The 21,318-nt window shown below is 42.0% G+C and overlaps 2 protein-coding genes across 4 annotated transcripts; one reads left to right on the top strand and one right to left on the bottom strand.

Moving 5' to 3' along the window:
- Positions 1-987: 987 nt before the first annotated feature.
- Positions 988-4,476, bottom strand: LOC133738491 (uncharacterized). The gene is made up of 2 exons (XM_062166052.1): positions 2,502-4,476; positions 988-2,430 (listed from the first exon to the last, which is right to left on the bottom strand). The coding sequence occupies exon 2, from the start codon at positions 2,381-2,383 to the stop codon at positions 998-1,000; it is 1,386 nt and encodes a 461-aa protein (XP_062022036.1). The 5' UTR covers positions 2,384-2,430; positions 2,502-4,476; the 3' UTR covers positions 988-997.
- A 2,290-nt stretch (positions 4,477-6,766) lies between these two features.
- On the top strand, positions 6,767-19,084 carry LOC133725053 (diacylglycerol kinase 5-like). 3 transcript variants are annotated; one of them, XM_062152077.1, is made up of 12 exons: positions 6,767-7,936; positions 8,294-8,468; positions 8,606-8,743; positions 8,861-8,989; positions 9,903-9,985; positions 11,675-11,786; positions 12,461-12,506; positions 14,489-14,540; positions 16,074-16,145; positions 17,563-17,650; positions 17,761-17,859; positions 18,499-19,084. In XM_062152077.1, the coding sequence occupies exons 1-12, from the start codon at positions 6,858-6,860 to the stop codon at positions 18,814-18,816; spliced, it is 2,391 nt and encodes a 796-aa protein (XP_062008061.1). In that variant the 5' UTR covers positions 6,767-6,857; the 3' UTR covers positions 18,817-19,084. The 3 variants fall into 3 exon arrangements, 2 of the variants coding, with proteins under 2 accessions (XP_062008061.1, XP_062008062.1); XM_062152078.1 differs by having other exon boundaries at positions 17,761-17,854; positions 18,499-18,666; XR_009854247.1 differs by lacking the exon at positions 18,499-19,084 and having other exon boundaries at positions 16,074-16,095; positions 17,761-17,854.
- The last annotated feature ends 2,234 nt before the right edge of the window (positions 19,085-21,318 follow it).

Consider the following 21,318-nt stretch of genomic DNA (forward strand, 5'->3'; position numbering starts at 1 on the left):
GCCAGGTCGAAGCGGCAAACAAGATAATCAAGAAGCTGCTAAAAAAGAAACTCGACACTGCCAAGGGCCTGTGGGCGGAAAAGCTTCCAGAAGTGCTATGGGCCATCAGAACGACTCCATCCTCCGCCACTGGTGAAACCCCCTTCTGTATGACGTTCGGAACTGAGGCCGTTCTGCCTGTCGAGGTAGCTCAACCCACCGCTCGGGTCGAATGCTACCACCCAGAGACCAACGGCGATGGCATCAACCTAGACTTGGACCTCCTAGAGGAAAAACGACACAAGGCCCATTTGCAAAACCTGCAAAACAAACAACGAGTTTCGCGTTTCTACAACACCAGAGTCAAGGCCCGCAACCTCCAACTGGGGGACTGGGTAATGAAGGAAGTCATTCCAGCACCAACAAAACTCCGCCCAACTTGGGAAGGTCCATATAAAATAGTAGAAGTCGTTAGCCCAGGCACCTTCTACTTAATGGACAAGGATGGCGTCACTACGACCCACCCTTGGAATACCGAACACCTTCGGTACTACTACAAATAGTCATGTCGCTACCCAGGAGCATCTTGACTTAGCTAAATTTTTGTTCAATATTTAGCTAAGGGAAGCTACCCAACGGGTACATCCCCACTTTTGTTAACACTGACCAGTCAGTTATCAATGAAATGAGGAATTATTCAAACCATTGTTACCAAGTCTAGCACTGAGGGCAGCTGGCAACGCCAGCAATCGTCAGCGGACCTCGTCCGCTACGTTGTGCACTTGGACCAATCTTAATTCCTTTAATTTTTCATTGATTGCAAAAGAACATCCTAAGTCAAAACTCTAGCGGTATAGACATGTCATCACACGACGTCAAAAATTCCATATTTCATATATTCAGGGCTGGGACTCCCCACCCAAAAATTGTTCCTTACATTCAAAAAAAAAAAAAAACAAAAGTACATATATTTTCAGCCTCAGCGGCTACACAGTCAAAACAGGGCACGTCCGGCATGTCAGGGGTTGGCCTCGGCGTCGCCTACTTCAACCTGCGACGGCTGTTCGCAGCTTGCTCGGTCAGTCCCTCGAGCGGTAGGACTTGGCGTCTCAATGGTCCCATCCGCCGGAGTCTGATACCCACTGCCTGAGCTGCCACCTCCTGCTGGGGGACTGGGTACTGGCGGGGGTCTCTTCGTCGGCGCTGCATTTTTTGCTTGCGGCGCCTTGGGCAGGGACGCCTTGGCCCAATCAATGGCACCCTTCGCTCGCAACATCTCGACATTCGCCAGGGCACCGGCCTTCGCCGCTTCAGTCAGCGCGTTTTTGTATTCCGCCGACTGCTTGAAACTCTCCACAGCGGCGGCGGCGGCTCGGCTTCCGTCATCCCTCAGCCGGGTCAACTCACCCTCCAGTCTCTTCACTTCCCCTTGCCTGGCGGCAGACTCCCGCTGCAGGATGTCAATTTTCTTCTCCTTGGCGGTCACACGCTCTTGCAGCAAGGCCTTGTCTTGCTCCAGCTGGGAGACTTGATCATTTCGTTCTATGTCCCGCTGGATGGCGACGTCTAACTTGCCTCGAGCGTCCGCCCCGTCACAGTCTGCCTTCATCAGGCGTCGCTCCACGTCCGCCAGCCTGTCCTTGGCCTCCGCCAGCTCCCTCTCAAGCCTCTTAACCTCCTCCCGGAGCTGTCCCTCAATTCGAGGTTGCTTGGAGGCCGCCAAGAACATTTCGTTCAGCCCAACCGCCAGATGCCCAAAGGCTGAGCTAAAGGGCGACTGCTCGATCGCCGTTGGCCGCGTCATCCCTGCCAGACCGCCGAACGACAACCGCTCGCACAGGTGATAGAGAAACTCCCGCTCACTGTCCGTCATGAACTCGGTGAAGGCGGCGAAAGAGTCCAGATCGCTCACGGGCATCTCTCTCCCGGCCCTCACAGGAGCCTTCGACGGGTCTTGTCGGCTCCTCTTCTGCCTGTGGACCTCGAGGGTCTCGTCATCATCCTCCTCCCCGGCCGAATCACACTGGCGCCGCCTCCGCAGGATCGACCGGGTATCTCCAGGGGGCGCGGCCCCGGTCCCCTTCGGCGGTTGTCTCCCCACCGCGGTAGCGGCAGCCCCCACTGGCGCCACGACCTTTTCTCTCTGTGGCCCACGTCGAGTGGCAACCACTCTTTCCTTCTGCGGCCCGGAAGAGGATCCCTTTTTCCCCCCGCCCGCTTGTCCATCCGCCTGCACGCTGGGCAGACCGTCGGCCCCTAGGTGCGAGTGGTGCGGCATGGGCAGCGTCACCGGAACCTCGGATGCGCTCACCTCCAGCGTCTCCGGGTTCACAACTGTCATCTGGGCCGCCTCGCCTGAAGCATACATTGTCTCCAGGAAGTTGTCTATCTCCGCACGGTCCATGGCTTTGTCAAAGGCGTCACGGCTCGCTTTGTTGCCTGGCGGAGTCTCTGAGAACATGCAAACACCTGTCAGCTTTAACCAAGTTAACAAGAGATACAATGTGGCGGAGGTCTCTTACCAATGGCGCGCGTTAGCTGCTGATTGACCAACAGCTCCCAGCCGGTGAGGAGACGGAAGTCCAGCAAATTGCGGTTCTTCCAACAACCTTTGATGCGCGCAACCCGGCACTCTTCCTCACGCGTCAGATTGTAGCGCAGGCCCGCTGTAAAACAACAGAAGGTGTCAGTCAAACGATTGCAACATGTATACCATAAACCGCCAACTATGTTCAGCGGAGATCGACGGACAACCTCGGATTGGCTGAAACTCCGACTTAATCTAAAACGTCGGCTCCCCCTGGTTGGATTCCGCTTGATACTCCCACCCCGTCGTTGCCACGCAAAACGTCCCCCGCCAGTAGGACATCGAATTCCTCAAATTCTCTATCAGCTTGGGCGCTCCCTGCCGGCGGCTCAAATTTACTTGCCCCCTACAACCTTGGCGTTTAACGTACACCAGTTCGTAGAAATGCAAAACCTCCGCCACCGTCGGCCCCTCGCACCCGGATAGCCGCCACAAGGAGTTCATCGCCAGCATCAACCGCCACATGTTGGGACAGATCTGCCCAAAAGCGACGCCGAACTCACACACCAGGATCTGAAGGTTGGGCACTAGCGGCAACGTCACTCCTTGGCGGAATATTGCCTCGTGAACGGCGGCGAACCCCGCTGGAAGGATTGAGGCCTTCTCGTCCGCAGTCGGTTGACGCAGTTTCACAACTCCCGGCAGCCGGTATGTCCGTTTCATCCGATTGACCGCGGCGGCAGTCATCCGCCCTCCCGCCTCGTCGACGGGGGTCCCATCCGGGAGCACCCACGCCGATTCCGTTTCCTCCCCCGTCACGTTTCCCCCGTCAGCAGAACCACTGGCGGCACTATTACTTGCTAGCCGCTCCTCACTCCTCTCCCGCGCCGCAGCTTCCTCACCCGCCCTAGAACTCTCCGGACGCGACGTACGGCCCATGACAACTTCCCAGGGTATGGTTTGCAGCGGCTCGATGTCTAACGGCTCTGGCAGTGAGGTTCCTGCACGGGCAGACGGACGCAACGAGTCAATAAAAACCCTATCCGCCGCACTGATTGACACGTCAGACCCGGAGTCCTCACTGCTCGAGATCTCTACGACGTTGGCCATCCCAAAACCCTAAAACCCAAATCAGTTAGCCCACAGAAGAATCTAACCTATCCCTATATCAGGTATAGCACAGAAACACCACGAACAGCTACCCAGAAAATACCAAAATATGAACAAACCCCCCTCAACCCAGATTCAACCATCTAGCAAAACCCTAACTGACAACTCTCTGTTAAACACCGTCCCCTACCCTCAAATTTCATCTTACACCCCCGACGAACATCAAGAAACCCAGTTCAAACACCAATCCCAGACACAAACACCAATCCCATAAATCGACAAAAACACGAAACCAAAGAGAAGGATAACCAGAACACTCACCTCAGTCGTGAACTCTCTGGCGTGCTGGTACTCGCTGTGCCCCGACGACGGAAATTTTCGTCTCTCCGACCACGAGAACTCCACCAACGCACGGCACTCTCTGCAAATCTCGGCTGGGCAGAGCTTGAAGACGACAAACAGTTCGAATGGATTTTCTGATCTCCCTTCTCAATACGTTCCCCCCCTTTTATGTCAACGTCAGAGGCTTTTGGGTCGTCCGCTAGAAAACAACATCACACCCCAGCCGTACACGTGTCCCCTGTCCGCACTAACCCTCCGGGTTAACCGAGGCGTCGCCTCGGTTACGAAATCCATCATTACTCGCATTAATGACGAGAAGACGGCCGGACTAAGGAGACGCGTCTCCACACGCTAACCCTCTAGTTATTTGCCACGTGTCAAGGCGTATCACGAAAGCAATCCAGGGTACGCCCTTCTCCAAGTGAGTCTCCGCTGAGCGAAACCCCGCCAGCGGAACTTCTCACTTGTCTTCTCCAAGTGACGGTCTCCGCTGAGCGAAACTCCGCCAGCGGAACTTCTCGCTTGTCCTCTCCAAGTGAGTCTCCGCTGAGCGAAACCCCGCCAGCGGAACTTCTCACTTGTCCTCTCCAAGTGAGTCTCCGCTGAGCGAAACCCCGCCAGCGGAACTTCTCACTTGTCCTCTCCAAGTGACCGTCTCCGCTGGGCGGAACCCCGCCAGCGGAACTTTTTTCACTAGCTGTTATTCACGAAGTCTCCCTACAGCGGAACTTCTCCCTTGTCATCATACAAACGGGGCACCTTCCGCTACACACCTCTAGCGGAAACCTCTTTTATCTGGCAAGTCGCGTACTTTGTTCAGCGCGGTACCGCTCAATAAATTAACGCCAAGCACGTCCACTGGACGCTGTTTACTGCTGTGAACCAGCGGGGGGACTCACGCCAGCGGCGGATCCCGAGGCCACGCCTCATTCTGACAAATGACCGCCACGCGGCATTACAGTCAGATTGTCCCTACGGGACACGGGGACTAGTCAACAGTCTACGACGACCCTGATCAGGTACGTTGACCCCCGTCACTCGGGTCCTAAAGATTGGGTTCGCTACCCAACACCCTCTGCTCCGTGCAGCTCCCCCTCACCAAACAAATTTCGCGACCATCCGGAGGTCCATCTTAGCCGGGGAGTGGGGGACTCCCTGGGGGGCCTAGCAGGGGCCCACCCGAAAGGGTATAAAGCGTTTGCTCAGTAATATCCATGGTTGACAACGCACTGACGCTAATTATGCTTTTGCAAAAGTCTAGCGGAAGAAAACGCTTCACACCGCCGATCAACTCCCCAACCAAGATTGCCCTCCTTGACTGGGGACTTGGGGGACTTGTACCTACATGTACGTTGCAAAGCATAATTAGCTATAATCAGACACACTCATCGTACCGCCAGAGGTACCAACTATCATCAAAGGAGTAACCCACAGATAGGCAGCCAGGCGGGCCACGGCCTGAGCACAAGAGTTCCCCAGGATCACCGTTGACGCGCCGCCACGCACTCTGCCAAGACGGCATCAGAAGCTACTGAAACTGGGAACTGAAGCACATCAGTCCCACATCGAAAACAAGGAGAAGATCAGACATCTCCTCACCTATAAAAGGTCCTCTCTTCTCCCTTCATTAAATTACGCATTAACTCTCATTTATTACTGTGCTGCCTATATATCAACTGACTTAGGCATCGGAGAAGTGAAGACCGCCCAACGCGGTCTCCCTCTGACGCCTTGTCTTTCATTTGGCAGTTAGCAGGAATCACCAAGTACACAGAGTAGCGGTCCGCCCGCCGGACCCGCGTTAAACGAAGGTTTGGCTACCGCCAGACTTTGAGCATTAACAACAATGAAACACAAAAAACAACACAATTCACAACAACAATCTCTAAGATTATCCAAGCCTCTCTAGAGCAAACCTCTCTAAGAGCAGCTCCTCTCATTCTCTTTCTCTTACCGGTGATCACACTCCTAGTCCTAGTCTTCTCAGAAGCCGACTTTCAGTGCCACCAAACCCTCTGTCAACGTACTTCGATCCTAGTCTCCTCGGGAGCCGATTGTAGTACCACGACCACAACGGTTACGGAACCAGCCAAGCAAGGGTAACGCCCTCGCAAACCAGCCAAGCTAAAGTCACGCTTTAGCAAGTACTTCTCTCTACTTCCCGGTGATTTCGCTATGCTTAACCTACAACGTTGAGTATCGACTTGGTGACACAAGACAAAGTCCTCCAGCACGAGGCACAAAGAATCCTGCGACGAGGTTGGTGCTCTCCTCGTCTACAGTCGCTCAAAAGAAGTCAGGTCAAGGGACACCCCCAACGACCGCACCCGAACGGTGCTGGCACGCCCGCGCAGAAAAGAGACTGTTGACCAGCTGCAGCAAAATTGGAGCCAAACAGTTTTCACCCGTTGGGTTTGGATTACTCTGGGTCTAGGGTGTAGGGTCTTGGGGTGACCTAGGTTAGTTTTCAAACTGATCTAGTGACCCAAACCCAACGGATAAAAACAAACATAAAAAAACAGTTAATAGTGTCTGACGTAGTGACTAAGTGACCCAAGTGACTTAATTGGTGCACTTGCTCTAATAAAGGGTTTTTATTTATTTATATTTTTTTTATCGGTTTCTCAAAAAGTGAAGGGAAAAATGGGAGAGTCTTCAGTACACCGCATGAAGATACACACACCGTTGAGATTGAACAGTTTTAAGATTACTCCACGTATGGATGGCTGAGATAACATAATTATTGTATGTGGATTTGCACGGCAAGAATTTTTCGGGAAAAACTCAAAAAAGTAGTGTAAATGAGAGAACGATTAGACTCGAGACCAACTAGCCCGGAGCAAAGGCGAACTTGTTCCTACTCCTTCACTTGACAAAATTGCAGGCTGAAGGACCAGCAATGGCATCGGAGGTTGCTAGATTTCTCCAGAACAGTTTCGTAGACTCTCTGGACGAGGCAGAGTCTGAATTATCAGGTTCGGCTCTAATCTCTTACTTCAAAGCAATAAAAGATGTAGTGAAAGCTAAAGAGATAACGACCGACCCTGATCGTTACTCTGAAACTATACGTGTGCTCCACAAGCTCAACGACGCTTTGTCGGAGTACCGAATCTTTGAACTTGAGTGCAAGGACCTCAATAAGAAGCTTCTACTGTTCAACCCTTTCACATATTATTTCATCCGAAAGATGAAGAAGCAACTCAAAACAATAAGACAAGAGCTTGAGAGTGCGGCGGCCGCGCGAGAAGGAATCGACAATAGATTTGATCTCCAGGAGAAGTCCCAATCTATACATTCTTCAAACATTTTTGGATTTGTTGAGGAGGCAAAGCATATAGAGGGTTTGCTCTTCAGCTGTGCTACATTTACTGCAATTGCGATAGCGGGCATAGCTGGAGTGGGTAAGACTACACTAGTGCAGAAGGTTTTGGAGAGGAAGAAAGTGATAGATGGGTTTAAGTCTATATTTTGGTTAAGCTTTTCGGGCATGAAGGGGGAACAAGAACAGTATAATAGGTTGAGCGTTGAGACATGCATTGTTGATAATTTGGGCCATACCATAGAGGGGAAGATAGTTGGCCTTAGTGAGCTCTTGGAAAAGCTCAATCAACATTTATCAGGTAAAAGGTATTTGCTTGTGTTGGATGATATGTGGCGTCAGCATATTGACATTGGGAAGCGCTTACAGCGCGGATTGCCGAAGGGTAGTGGTGGTGCGGTCATCTTCACTACCAGGTTGAATGAAGTGGCTGAAAAGCTGGTGGAGCAAGATAAGTTGATTCATGTTCAGCCTTTGGACGGACAAAGTTGCTGGCTTATATTTCATGAGACTATGAAGAATAATGGGGAAAACTTGTACGCTTCACAACTCTACACTTTGAATAAGATTGAGGGTGAAATTAAGGATCAATGTCATGGTCTACCATCGGTCGCTAAGACACTCGCAAAAATCATTCCTGAACAGATTCGTGAGATTGAGTATTCTTCTCCACCTTTTCCTTTTTGCATTTTTCTTTTCATGCTCTGTTGTTCATGTGCTTGTTTATGTTGTGAATTTTATCATTACTTTGAGAATGTCTTACATGTTGTATTGAATTTCATGTTTATGAAAACAGTGTAGTGGAATGCTGCTTCGACTTTATCAGCCAAGTCTTTACCTTTCTCTATCTTGAACACTTTTCAATCACAGAGGAACATACATATGAACAAAGATCATACATAAGATATTTGTGATTATATAAAATCTTGTAGACCTAAACATCATATTAGATGTATTTCAATAAAAAAAAAAACATCATATTAGATGAACTCACAAAACTTCAAATGAAATTGTAGGTCCGAGCGCTTCTTGATGGATTTGTACATACCTGATGAACTTCTTAGAACTGATTTAGATGCTGAACCTGCTGTTTATATACCAAAGTGCCCCGTGTTAGTGTTTATTGATATGAAAAATGAACAGCTTGGAAGACTCTTGATTGAATTCCGCTACCGTCTAAATAAAGAACAGGTATTTCTTTTTCTTGAGTACTGTGATTCCTTCTGAAAAGGCGATATCATAATATATTTACGAAAAGAAATTTCAACCTTTCGTACAGTAAAGAAGCATGCCTTTCCTTTGTTGTTGAACATGTGCTTGATTTTTAGGTTTATGCTGTGCTGGAGCAAGGAGTAGAAGAAAAGAATCCTGAGGCAGTGCTAAGGGAGGTTTATGCTACTCTTGGAAAGCTTAAGCAAAAAAATTATAGTTTTGCTTCCAAAATTGAAAATGAGATGAGAATTGTCGTGAGTAACATCTTTTAAGTGCAATTACTCCTGATATACTTTATTTTTGCTTTATTTATTTTCTTTTGTTATGTTTTGGTTTCAGCGGCTATATTTCTAACATATATTTCTTTTCAGATAGTTGGCGGGGATGCTGTGGTAAATTGGATATTGGGAATTATCTGTGATCTAAAACTACCAGAGGCACCCTCCATTGTTCCAATACCACAGGGAACAGAAAATGACATCCCAGTTACGTTTGGATGGGTAGGACATTTAAACATATATAACAGCATAATGATAGGTGGAGCATGTTGTTGGTTTCTTGATATTGTTTTTAATGGCTTAGGCATGTTCTGAGATACGTTACTGCCAAAGTTGAGAAGTCCTAACTGACTTAGTATTGTATATATTTATTGATACCATGATATTTGCTTCCTTCTTATTCACATTTGAAAGCATATAACAGCATAATGATAGGTGGAACATGTTGTTAGTTTCTTTCTATTGTTTTTAATGGCTTAGGCATGTTCTGAGATACTTTACAGCCAAAGTTGAGAAGTCCTAACTAAATTAGTATTGTATATATTTATTGATGCCATGATATTTGCTTCCTTCTTATTGAGAAGTCAGCACATGATTCTTGTAAATGGTTTAATTACTACTTGCATACACAGATACACACACAAGTTTGGATACCTGTCTACGTCACGGTACTTTTTTGATTGGACTTATGCTGTTGATTGTTTTCATGGAAATAAATCTATTCATTGTCGTTGTTTTCTTTAGGATTCTGCTGATGGAGATTTGAATTGGTAGATGGGCTTTTGACTGAATTATTTTTTATTTATTTTATTTGTTTTTGGAAACACTTCATAGCAACAACCAGCGTAGGGTGGATATGGATAATCACACTTAATATTGAGGAACAGGGTTTATAATTTGCTTATATGTTTCTGCTGTATTTGAAAGAAACTGGAGAATAGTAGCTGCTGCCCTATGTTTCCTTCTTTGTTCGTCTTTCATTAGCAACATATATATTATTACACACACGCACACAGAGAGACAGACAGAGCAAAATTACCAATCAGCTCAATTTATTTATTTATTCTTTTTATTTGTTTTTGCTTGTTGACATGGCATGCAGTGTTTACTTTGTGCGCTATTTGCTAATTTGCAGAAGGAGTTGAAGGCTGATCGTCAATCAGTGACAACGTTCCTTAATGAAGAAGTAACAGTTGCAGAAAAGATGAAAACAGATAGGTTGGAGGTTATATCATTGTTTACTTATGGGAAACAATTCCATTTAAAAGAAGTTATAAGAAACTTATTTTTTTTGGGTTTGTTGTTTTTTGTTTTTGTTATTGGTGTTTTGCTTTATGAAAAGACAACAGAAACCTCCAGCTTCATATCGTGAGACAGAAAAGGGATAGATGATTCAATGAGAAATATTTTCTAATTTTTCTTGCTTATGGATTATAGAGTATATTTTGTATGCTTGTCAGAGTAGTAGCTCACAAAGCATTTAGATTTTTGATGGTGTTGGGTTGTATATAGGGCTGAATTGCAGATGGAGAGTATTAACCATGCTAGAAACTAACCAATCAGGAAATGTTGAAAAACTAAAGTGTATGTAAATTGGGTTATCTAGTTAAGTGGTTTTGATGAGTTAACTATAGAAGCAGAACATGTATAAGATATTTACTATAGCCTTGAACACGGTTTAGCTTACTGGGGACAGTGGTGTATATTGCCACAACTGCTCTTTCTATGTGACTTCCAATGAGGATAAAAAGACAAGATGGAAACTTACAGAAGCATGTTATTCTTTTCTAAAGCTGTTTCCTGTATTTTGATTGCGGGTGTCATGTAGACATGAGCTTTTTGTTGTAAAAAACTATCATTGATTGGAAGAATTAACACTTATTTCAGTTATTTGGTATTGCATGCTATTAAAAAATGTTTTTTGTTTTTGATGTTGTACTTGTTCCGCCAAGTACCAACTCGAGGTTATAGTACTTGTACTGACCACTGAAAACAAATATTACATATTGCCTTGTCATTTAATGATATTACTCTTTCCAAGGGGAAAAAAAAACCCTGATATTTAAACCTATGGCTTTCTGGCAGACTGATAGGAGAACAGAAAGCAAAGGTCAAGTAAAGTTTTTTTTGGTAGATTTGAAGACAGGCATGGGATGCAGTACTTACCATCTTGATCATCTTCTATTTTTCTCTTTGATATTTCGTATTTAACTGTGATTAATATTACATGCACATTTTGCTTTAATTCCGAGTTGTTTATGTATAGAGGAGAGGAGATAATTTAAATGGGGAAGTGAAATTGGCACCAGCTTTCCTACAAACCACCACCCCCTTCATGCACATGTCCATTGAAAAATTACTCATGGAGGGGGTGTGGTCTGTAAAGAAAGGGGTGCCAATTTCACCCCCCCTTTAAGTAAAAGGTATGGTCCTAAATAAATAGTTGAATGCTACTATATGCTCTGATCAGTTAATTAGCAGGCATTATGAGTTTTTAAAGTTCATGAAGAGTATAACTTTTTTCCAGATTGCTGACTGCCTACATCTCTGGTTATGTTGGCAAGGACACAAATGTGGAGTCCAGTGTATTATGTTTTTATGTCATTTTATGATAATTTCTTTTGATCACTTACTTTGCATTTTTCTAGGGAATACATATGTTCCCTCTTTTCGTAGAAGTATTCCTTTTAGCACAAAGACCAATCTTCTAATAAATTGCTTACGATTCAGTTTTTTCGACTTATTATTTACTTACTTTCAAAAAGAGCTTTTTTCAATGTTAAGAAATTTTAGGATACTTTGGCAAAGTATGCAGTTTTCTATTATTTTATTTTATAATATATCATTTTATTTTATTTATGGTTGTTGTTGAGTGGTAATATTATTTGTTGTTTTAATTGATTTCAGCTGGCATATTCTCATTAAGATGAAACCCACTCCAAGTTCTACACCTCAGCAAGAAATACCACCTTCTTTACATGTATTTCGCCGTGTTTCCGAAGGGGTTACGCAAATCACGGTATCTGCTCGATTTCTTTTCTTGTTTTTCATTGTGTTATATCATACCACTTCATGAACTCCCTTTTCTTCCTTTTGGCTGTCATCTTATATTCTCAGTGGCTGGGAATGCTAATCTTTTAATAGGAAACAGAAATTTATTAAAAAGAGAGAATGTACAGAACAGCCCAACAAGAAATTTACCAAATCAAAGGAGTGTACAGCTGAAAATGAAAGAAAAGAACTTCAGCAAAAACAAAGACGATAAAGAAGTACACTAAATCAAACCAACCAAAATGAAGACAATAAACAACAGCTGCTGTCAAGTATAAAAAGGAGGGGTTCTTATTTTCGAAGAAACTTATGCCCATAAATACCCCATAAAGTATCTATATCCTCCTCCATCACATCCTGAAAGATCATTTTCCTTCCGTATCATCCAAATAATGCAAAAGATAGCCATCACAGCACTTCTTCCTATCATTTTCTTATTTCTCCCACGGAAAATTTACCTTTCACTCATAAGGGCCACAGAAGCAGCTGGAGTGGTCCAACACAATGTAGCCTCCCGAAACAGTCTTCTCAAGATCATAAAGTCATCAGACAATGCAAAGATAGGCAGCACACAATCTGCTGATGATATGCTGTACTTTATACTGTTTTTATCTGTTTTTTTTTATTGTACTTCTATCTTAGGATAATCTCACATTGTGCGGAGGAGTTTGGAACTACTTCAGCTTGGGTAAGAGCTCCCTTTCCATTTTTTAGAAATTTTTGTCTCTTTTTTGTTTTTTTTGTTTATTTTTTTTATATTTTTTTTTATTGTTTTTTTGGGTAGGATGCTTTGCTCCTGTCACATGCTCCCATGTTTCATGCAGATGTATCCATGTATATAATATATAACTATCACGGACATTCTAGAAAAAGGTTCTAGAAAGTTTTTCTTTGTTCTGATCAAACAACTAGTAGATGACAACAAGATCGAACTTGGGTCCTCCCGCTTATGAAGGGAAGATTTATGCCACTAGACTAAATGGTCGTGGGCAGGAAAACGGTATTCAAGAAATTTAAATATCACATATATATTGAGAGCGGTAGTCATAAAGAATTAGCATTATCATTTACCTTGGAATGATGAAGCACTTGGACAGTCTTTAGTCTAATGAAGCCTTTTGGGACACTGTGACCATAAGATAAGATGTAGTTGAAAGAAATGACAAGAAGGCTGAAGAGATTAAGTTCAATGTATTGCTACTTGATTGTTAAAGCCATAAGAAAATAGAAGTAAGAAGGGGTTCAATGACTTCACATCAGACTATTAAAAATGCAGAATTTAGAAGGTAGCTTGGTCTAGATTAGAGGTTTCTACAGATTGGGAGGTTATGTTCTGCAATGTCAGACAGCGCCTTTTAATACGATCATATTGCTGTGATCAGTTAGAATGGGAAATCAAAAAATAACAAATGAGGTCCAGCACACCAAGAGAATCACACACTAATAACAACAAAAGAACACCAAAATAAAGCGGTTCAGTTAATTTGCCTACGTCCGCAGGGCAGCAACCAAGACTTCCAGTATATAAATAATGGGTACAAAATCTTACCAAGCCCACAAGGCAATAACAGACTCTAGAAAGAATAAGAATAAGGACACACACACACTCTCTCTCTCGTCTAATGTATTCACATAGACTGGTTTTCTCTCGCTCTAATGGCTAGAGCAATATTCTCTCACCCTCTCCATGGGGTGGAATTCCCTTTCGCTACCCTCTCACTCTCTCCCCGGAGTGGAAATGGCTCCTTGTAGCCACTGAAACAATGACACCAGCACCAGTAAAATTAAAGATTTGAAAAATTAGGTATCCAAGCCGATACCAATTGGCAATACTTGGAGAGGCCCAACACACGAACAATGTATGTAGGGCCATGGACTGTTCAGATTTGAGAACTTGCTGCTAGAGAAAATATATTTCTATTGGTTATTCTCAAGTTGATATGGCAGGCCACTGTTCCAATGAGGTGCAAGATTAATATGTGTTGCAATTACATGAAAGAATAAATACCTTGACATGCTTGAGAAAAGAAGTCACTTTGCATGTATATCTCTGGGTGTGTGAGGTGCTAACTGCAGAAATGTGAGAACTAGGTGGACCATAGGTTTTTCAACTGTAGAGTCATAGCCAGATTTGTTTTTGGTTCTTGTTCGGTTTTGGTGTGGTGTGTGCGATAAGCCAAAACCAGGTTCTGTCTGATTGAGGAAGCTGTCAAAAAAGTGCTTTTATTTTTTAGGTATTTTCTGCTTTGGATCTTTTGTGGTGTAGTTGGTTGGAACTGAACAAGAGAATATTCAGTGATATGAAGGAGAAAGTAGGAGCAGTTTGGTAGAAAGTTAGCCCCTCCATCTGGTTATCTCTGTCAACACTTTCTTTTAGCTTAGATAAATCTCATAATTGTTTGGGAGTGGAGGCTCTTGGTATTTGTCTATTTTGCTTCTTCTTCTTACTATTATTATTTTTTTTTTTCCGGCAATGAAATGTGAGCAAGACAAGTAGAGAATAGATGTCTTAATTGACATGGGGTTCATAAATTCATTTGTTAAGATAAAAGTCCTACTTTAAATATGTTGTGTTATGATATTACACTTTAGTGTCTTCATATTTGTTCAAGAATGTAGGATAAGTACACTGTCTGATGAATTTTTTTTTTCTCCTTTATTTTTCTATAGGAGTTGATGCTCCAAGATCGTATGCACCTTACTGCTTTCATCCTAATGCAAGGTAGTCATTTAGCTTTTTCCCTTGTAATTTTAAAAGTTTTTCTTAAAAGATTTTGTGTAATGTGTTATTATCATTCTGATTTCCTTTTTCTTCTTCTTTTTTGGTCTGAGTGTGATTTGTACTATTTCTTAAGCTTAACAGTTGAAGATGATGCAAGTAATTAAGATGTAGTTCTTGGTAGTTGTTTGTTTTGCTTTAATGTCTTTATTCAATGTTGTTTAGAGAGTCTAAGAGGGTAGTTGTCTGATAGCTGTCTTAGCATTTAATGTAATCTGGGAATTAGGAGTCTTTAATGTTGTTTGTGGGGCTCTGGAAAGGTCTAGGGAATGTCTCTATTTTGGTTATGGTTCAAGTAGAGTTTTCCCACCACAACGTACTTACCTAGATTGTTGACTAAGATCTATAATACTTGAAAAAGACAAGTAATTCAGCACATGAATATTCCGCACATGAATTATTGATATCCAAGGTACTGTCTTGGGGGATTTTAAAGTTGCTGTAAGCTTTCTATTATCTCTGTCAGCATCTGTGCTGCTGCTGTTTTATTGCTGTATGTACACAATGAAATCAAGGGAGTTGGGCCAGTGGGATTCGAACAGCTGGGAACATAGTTCAGTAATTACGAAAAGCAGATTTGGTATCTAAATTCGAATTTTGGACCATCTTGTCTTGGGAATAAGAAACGGCGCAGCTAAAGTTGGTGATGTTAGGGGGCATTATTGATCGTTTGCACAAGCTGTTTCAAGCTTTGCCATATCTGGAGAAAAGTCTCCTTGGATGAGATTTTGGAACTGAGGATTGGATTGCATGTGCATGATTGTTTCAAACTTTCAATGGAAAAAGACAAACCCTGAAGCTGTCTTTTTCTTCAATATAAAGCCCTCCATCAACATCGCTGTCATGTACTTTAACCTGCTTAGGTGGACACCCTACCTGTCCCATTTTCAACCCGTCCAAGTTCATTTGGAATGCTATGGTACACTCAATGGTACAGCTGCTACATTTGTTATTGTTCGTGGGGAGGTAAATGTGATTTTTTTCAAAACGGAAAGGCCTAACTTCAGCCTATCTCCTCAGTTGTGCATTTTGTTAAAGAGGCACACGGACTTATTTCAGGAAACATGCTGTAGTACCTAATACATATACAAATTTTGCAGGTGAATTAATAATTGAGGATGGAAAATATAGTCGTAAAATAGTTTGTGTTAGATACTTGTCCAATTGATAGTTTAGTTGTTGAAATGTAAGTTAATTGGTCACAATGTCTTTAGGTTAAAGTTTCTACTCTTTTCCTTCAAGTTAGCATAACTAAACACTTAGGTCTTGATACAATTATGTTTAGGGCAAGCTGGATAAACCATTCTATTATGAATAACCTTTATACTTATTACAGCGTCACTCTGGTATTTAGTTTTATTATTTATTTCTTATATTTATTATTATTATTATTATTATTATTATTTTATCATTGTTATTGTTATTGTATTGGTTCTGAATAGCTCCTTTTTCTTTTTCTTTTTTTTCCTTAAACAGGACTTTAAACTCGCTTGCGAAGGTATGGATTATTAAAGATGGCAAGTGGGAATTACTTAGCATTCCGAGTAGGTAATCTACCAAATTTAAATCCACCTCATATTATTGCTTTTAAATACTCAATGCTCACATCTTAAAATGATTACTCTCTTGAGTTTCCCCAAAATAGAACGATCTTATTTGTTGTGTAATTGAATATCTTTTTGTGGTGTGATACTGTCAGGAAGCATGCTTCTTCATACTCATCTTAGTGTGTTGTATGAAAGCAGAAAGATAATTTTTGATTTTTCTCTGCGTCTTTCAGTCATTTTTTTTTCTCTTTTCTGAATTTTGAATTAATATTAGTTGATTTTCATTACTGTATCAGGTAGTGAGGAAATGATATCGAGTTGTTTACAGTAGTATCCTTAGTCTATTGTTGTACGAATGGGAGGAAAGGAGACTGCTTTGTAATCTGTACACATATATTAGATGGAAGTCGTGGTATCCTCCACCAGTATAGTGTACAGACTACAAAGCACAGCCCCTTAGTCGCATAAGGATGGAAATATGCTAATATACTGAAACAAGTCGATATCATTCTGATATCATCTAGTATATCTATGAATAGACTATAAAGCTATGGACGGCAAGTTCTGATGTTATAAATACCAAAAGAAACTAACAATCTATCTTTCCTTAGAATCATTTTATGGCTTGTTAGATTTTACATGAGAGAATGGTTTAGGGTTGAGAATCCAATCATTGGATAAAGTTACCATTACAAGTACTGTTTATCACATTACTAATAAAAAAGGGAATGCTGCAATAGTTTTGATCTCTTAATATGATCGTAAATATCAATAAATCAACTTTATTGCCAATATACCCCCAAATTTGGTCATAGTAATTGATTTGCACCCCGAACTTGCAATTGCAAAGTTAGCACCCTTTACCTGGCAAAAGTTGTCAATTTACACCCTCAAGGTCAAATTAGAGGTTTTTGATCTGTAATTTCATCAAATTAGGGGATGTTTCATCCATAATTCCGTCAATTTACACCGTTCCCGTCAAATTAGGGAATTTCCATCCATCTTTTCAATAATTTTTTTTTTTCATCATCTTCTTCTAACATTTTTTTCAAACTTGATTGATTTTGTTCTTGATTTTGAATTTTAATCTTTAATTTGCCACCATCAGCAGACAAAAGGACCGTATAAGTATCACTTCACCTACTAACGGAAATAAAGATGAAAACTGTTTGATTTGATGAAGAGGCGAATTGACAATTCATGTCAACTAAGGAGCGTAAGATTTCACAATGGCAAGTTCAGGGTGAAAATTTGACAATTATGACCAAATTCAAGGGGCTATTAGCGTATAAGCCATAAAATATTTACGCACATGAGTATCCATGGGCAAATGGATTGCAGGGGAACAGAAGTACATGCATTTGCACCTACGCCAACTTGGTACGATAATTCTAAGTTAATGTATGTTTGGTGTACAGAATCAAGTCAATTATTTGTCTTAACTTGCCAACCTATCTTGGCGAACCAAGTCCTTGGGGAACACCAAACATGAAGAAAGATCGAGAAGTGAGGATTTTTCTTTTTTCCCAGTTAGTTTCTATTATTTTAAGATGCACGGTAATTTTTAATTTTTTCACTTCATCAATGAATTTTCATTGTTGAAAATTGAACTACAGAGACTCCTGAAGCCATCCTTCATCGATGATGGGCATCTTGAAATTATTGGCCTGACAGATGTTTTGCTTGCTCAGAATGAACATATTCGCCTTGGTCAGGTCATATCATCACATTTTTCTTTTTTCTTTTTACACTTTCAAATCAATATCTAAATGCTTAATTAAGAGTTGTTTATCTTATGAATTGAACATACCTTCATGGGATGCTAGTAATAAATATAATCTTTAGTTATTTGCCATGAGGTCTTCTTAATCAATCTAATGTGAGCTAGGATAGTCTGCCTGATTGTGTTACCTTATTTCTTGAACGGTATATTTTTTGGAAGGAGAAAGAAAGGGTTGTTTCTAGGGAGATGTACATGGATGGCAGTGTTTTGTGTCTTATGGTTGAAGAGAACAAATATTAGAATGTGAGAGGGCATGAGCTTGTTATTTTGTGCAGTAGAGTCCCTTTCTGGGCATTATTATGGCCTTCAACCTTATACTTTTTGCTATGTACTTGTTCGGTGTTTCTGATGCTGGATATGACTCAATTTTTTGACAAGTAGGAAGGACAATTTTGATATATAGCATCCATGTGCCTAAATTGACAGCCAATACCAATGTAGTAGCTAGTTGGTAGCCTTATATCTAGTTTATTAAATTCTCCTACTGAAGTCACCAAGGAATGAACTTTATGTGTAATCTTTTATCCAATTCACAGGGCTGATTGATTATGCTTTGCCACCTTTCTGTTAGGTACGGGGAATTCGGTTTGAGTTTATTAAGGATGCAGCAGAATCTGTAAACATGAAGATTGATGGAGCACCATGGAAAAAAATTCCACTTGAGGGTATCATTGAGATTGAAATGTCTTACCATGGTCAAGTCAACATTCTTGCCAATGGAGATTGCCCTGCAAAAAGAAGTAACCATAACTCCTCACAGCCCCGTGCTTCTGGAGTTGAAGATGATAATGCACCCTGTGCTTCCCAAACTGATGATGATACAAATGCTAAAGATAACTCTGAAGCATATAAGAAGTTTACCGCAACAAGGACATTCAAAATCTCATAATCCTATAGCCAACACCATCAGCATTTTACTCATCCAACCCCTTGCTTGAATTTACTGGGTAATGAAAAATATGGGCTAGTGCTTGGATATCTTATATAGAGTGATGAAAGCCAAATACAGGATCTGATTAGTTGGAGAGATTGCCCCTTCGATTGATGTATGCTAAGTAGCTTGGAATTGAAACTATTATTCAACCTGTGAGATTTTTTTTTTCCCCTTTTTGTTGAGAAATGTCAGTACCCTGATAATTGAAAAGGTTCACACATAATGATCTATCAGAATCACCATTTCAAAGTAAACCCATCCCCAGCCAGAGAAGTCCATACAAAACCCATGAGGAAATCAAGAGCATGGGGCGTGGGGCACTCCACAATTGCCAGATCTTTCACTTTATTTAAACTCCCCGTTGGCCTACTTTGGTGGGTAGACAATAAGATACTACATCTAAAGGAGCATGGGGCATTCTTTCTTGGCTAGTTGTTGGAGATAGTTGGATTTTGGAACCCTTTGGATAGTTGTCTGAGGTATCTCAAGTTTTTTTTTTTTTTTTTTTTTTTTAACTGTGCAAATGAAGGATAAATCTCAATGACTTGAGATACCCCAACTGCTCCCTGAGATATACTGATGTACTAGCAAAACCAAAGGTAGGTATGGCAGCAAAATCTTTGCTCAGTACCCAAGTAATATGAACAAATCTTTTGACAAAAAAAGAAAGAAAGTATATAACTGTTTAAGGAAAACTGAATTGAAAGAGAATTGAGTTGTACTTTCATTGATAATAGGGGTCTTTTTATATAGAGGATTACAAGACATAGAATCAGAGTTGTACAAGGAAAGATAATCGTACAATTAATCGGATATCTATGAATATCTCCGAGAATATTTCTAATTCAAAACTCTATTACAACTAGATCAAGTAACCTAGAGTTTGGGCCAGACACATATTCTGAATTTACCTGAACACTCCTCCTTGTGTCGCCCAAACGTGGTGCTCCTCTTGTTGTCTCATTAAAAACCTTACCGAGTAACAAAAATCTAGTGGGACAAAAATAACCTCGGTCGAAGGGGAAAAAGAGCACAACACACCATTCACGTTTCGAGACCATACGTGTAGACATCTCCCCCTGATGTCTGCATCTCCCCTTGATGACTACGGTCATGGGAGTTCGGATAACTTCCACAAACGATGCTACCAACACGTTTTTCAAAAGTAGAATTTAGGCAATGACTTAGTGAGCAAGTCTGCCCTTAAATCGAACCTAGTTCATTTTGATCTTAAGGAGAGTCTGTTCTTGCTGATTATGCTTGGTGTTGTCGTAATTGATGTAGTCTTACTTCATTTGTTCAAAACAAGCAGCATTATCCTCATAAATGCTCGTAGGCTCATTTGTGGTAGATTTCAAACCACAATTGCTTCGAACATGCGTAATTATGGATCCAATCCATATACATTCACGAACCACTTAGTGAAGAGCAAAAATCTCTGCATGGTTCGAAGTAGTGTCTAGGGTCTATCCTGTAAACCTTCAAGATATCACGGTCTTTACCCATGGTGAACACATAACTAGTTTGAGAATGACCTTTGTGTGGGTCAGAGAAATACCCAACATCAGCAAAACCTTCCAAAACACATGTCATTTTGGGATGGGGATAGAGAACGCAGACCAGTGTTGGCGGCGTTCCTGGTGTGTGATGGGTCCAAATCCATCGTCTATCTGTAGGGATAGAACAAGCCCATATCAATCGTACATCTCAAGTACCGAAAGATATCTTTTACAGCAATCCAATGGCGCCACATTGGCGCAGAGCTATACCTTAACTAACAAGTTCACGACAAATGAGATGTCCGGTCTTGTGCATTGAGCTAAGTAAAATAATGCGCCTATTGTACTTAAGTAAGGCACTTATGCCTCTAGCACATCTTCGTCATCATCCTTTGGACGAAGGGGATCATTTTCAGGATCAAGACTACGGACGATCATGGGGTGCTTGAAGGTTTGACCTTATCAAAATGCCTAAGCATCTATCAACATGATGCTCAAGTTCCAAATTGAGACATAATCGTGTTCTCCCAAAATCCTTCATCTCAAAATCGAATCTCAAGTGTTCAGCGGTTTTCCTTAACTCTTTAAGGACTTCCAATGAAGATCATGTCCAACATGAACCGCGATGGAATCCGAAACTTGTTATGGAAACGCGTGGGCATATTCCTTCCCAATCAAGTAGTCACTTTCGTGAGCGTTTCAGCCTCTTTGTAAAACGCGCTCCGTGGTCTAGAGCCACTTGACTTGGGTAAATGAAGTTCATCATAAACCTTCATGTATATTTCGTATCTAGATCTCATAGAGATACGTAGTGACCACATTCGTAAGCTGCATGTTCAGTTATTCGGAAACTACCAAACTGACAGGGTAGTGGAGTGCAATGACATCCATTACGAGAGAATATGTTTCGTCGTAGTCGATTCCAGGGCGTTTTGTGAGAAGCCTAGCGCCATAAGGC

The sequence above is a fragment of the Rosa rugosa genome, chromosome 1, assembly GCF_958449725.1.
Source record: "Rosa rugosa chromosome 1, drRosRugo1.1, whole genome shotgun sequence".
NCBI lineage: Eukaryota > Viridiplantae > Streptophyta > Magnoliopsida > Rosales > Rosaceae > Rosa > Rosa rugosa.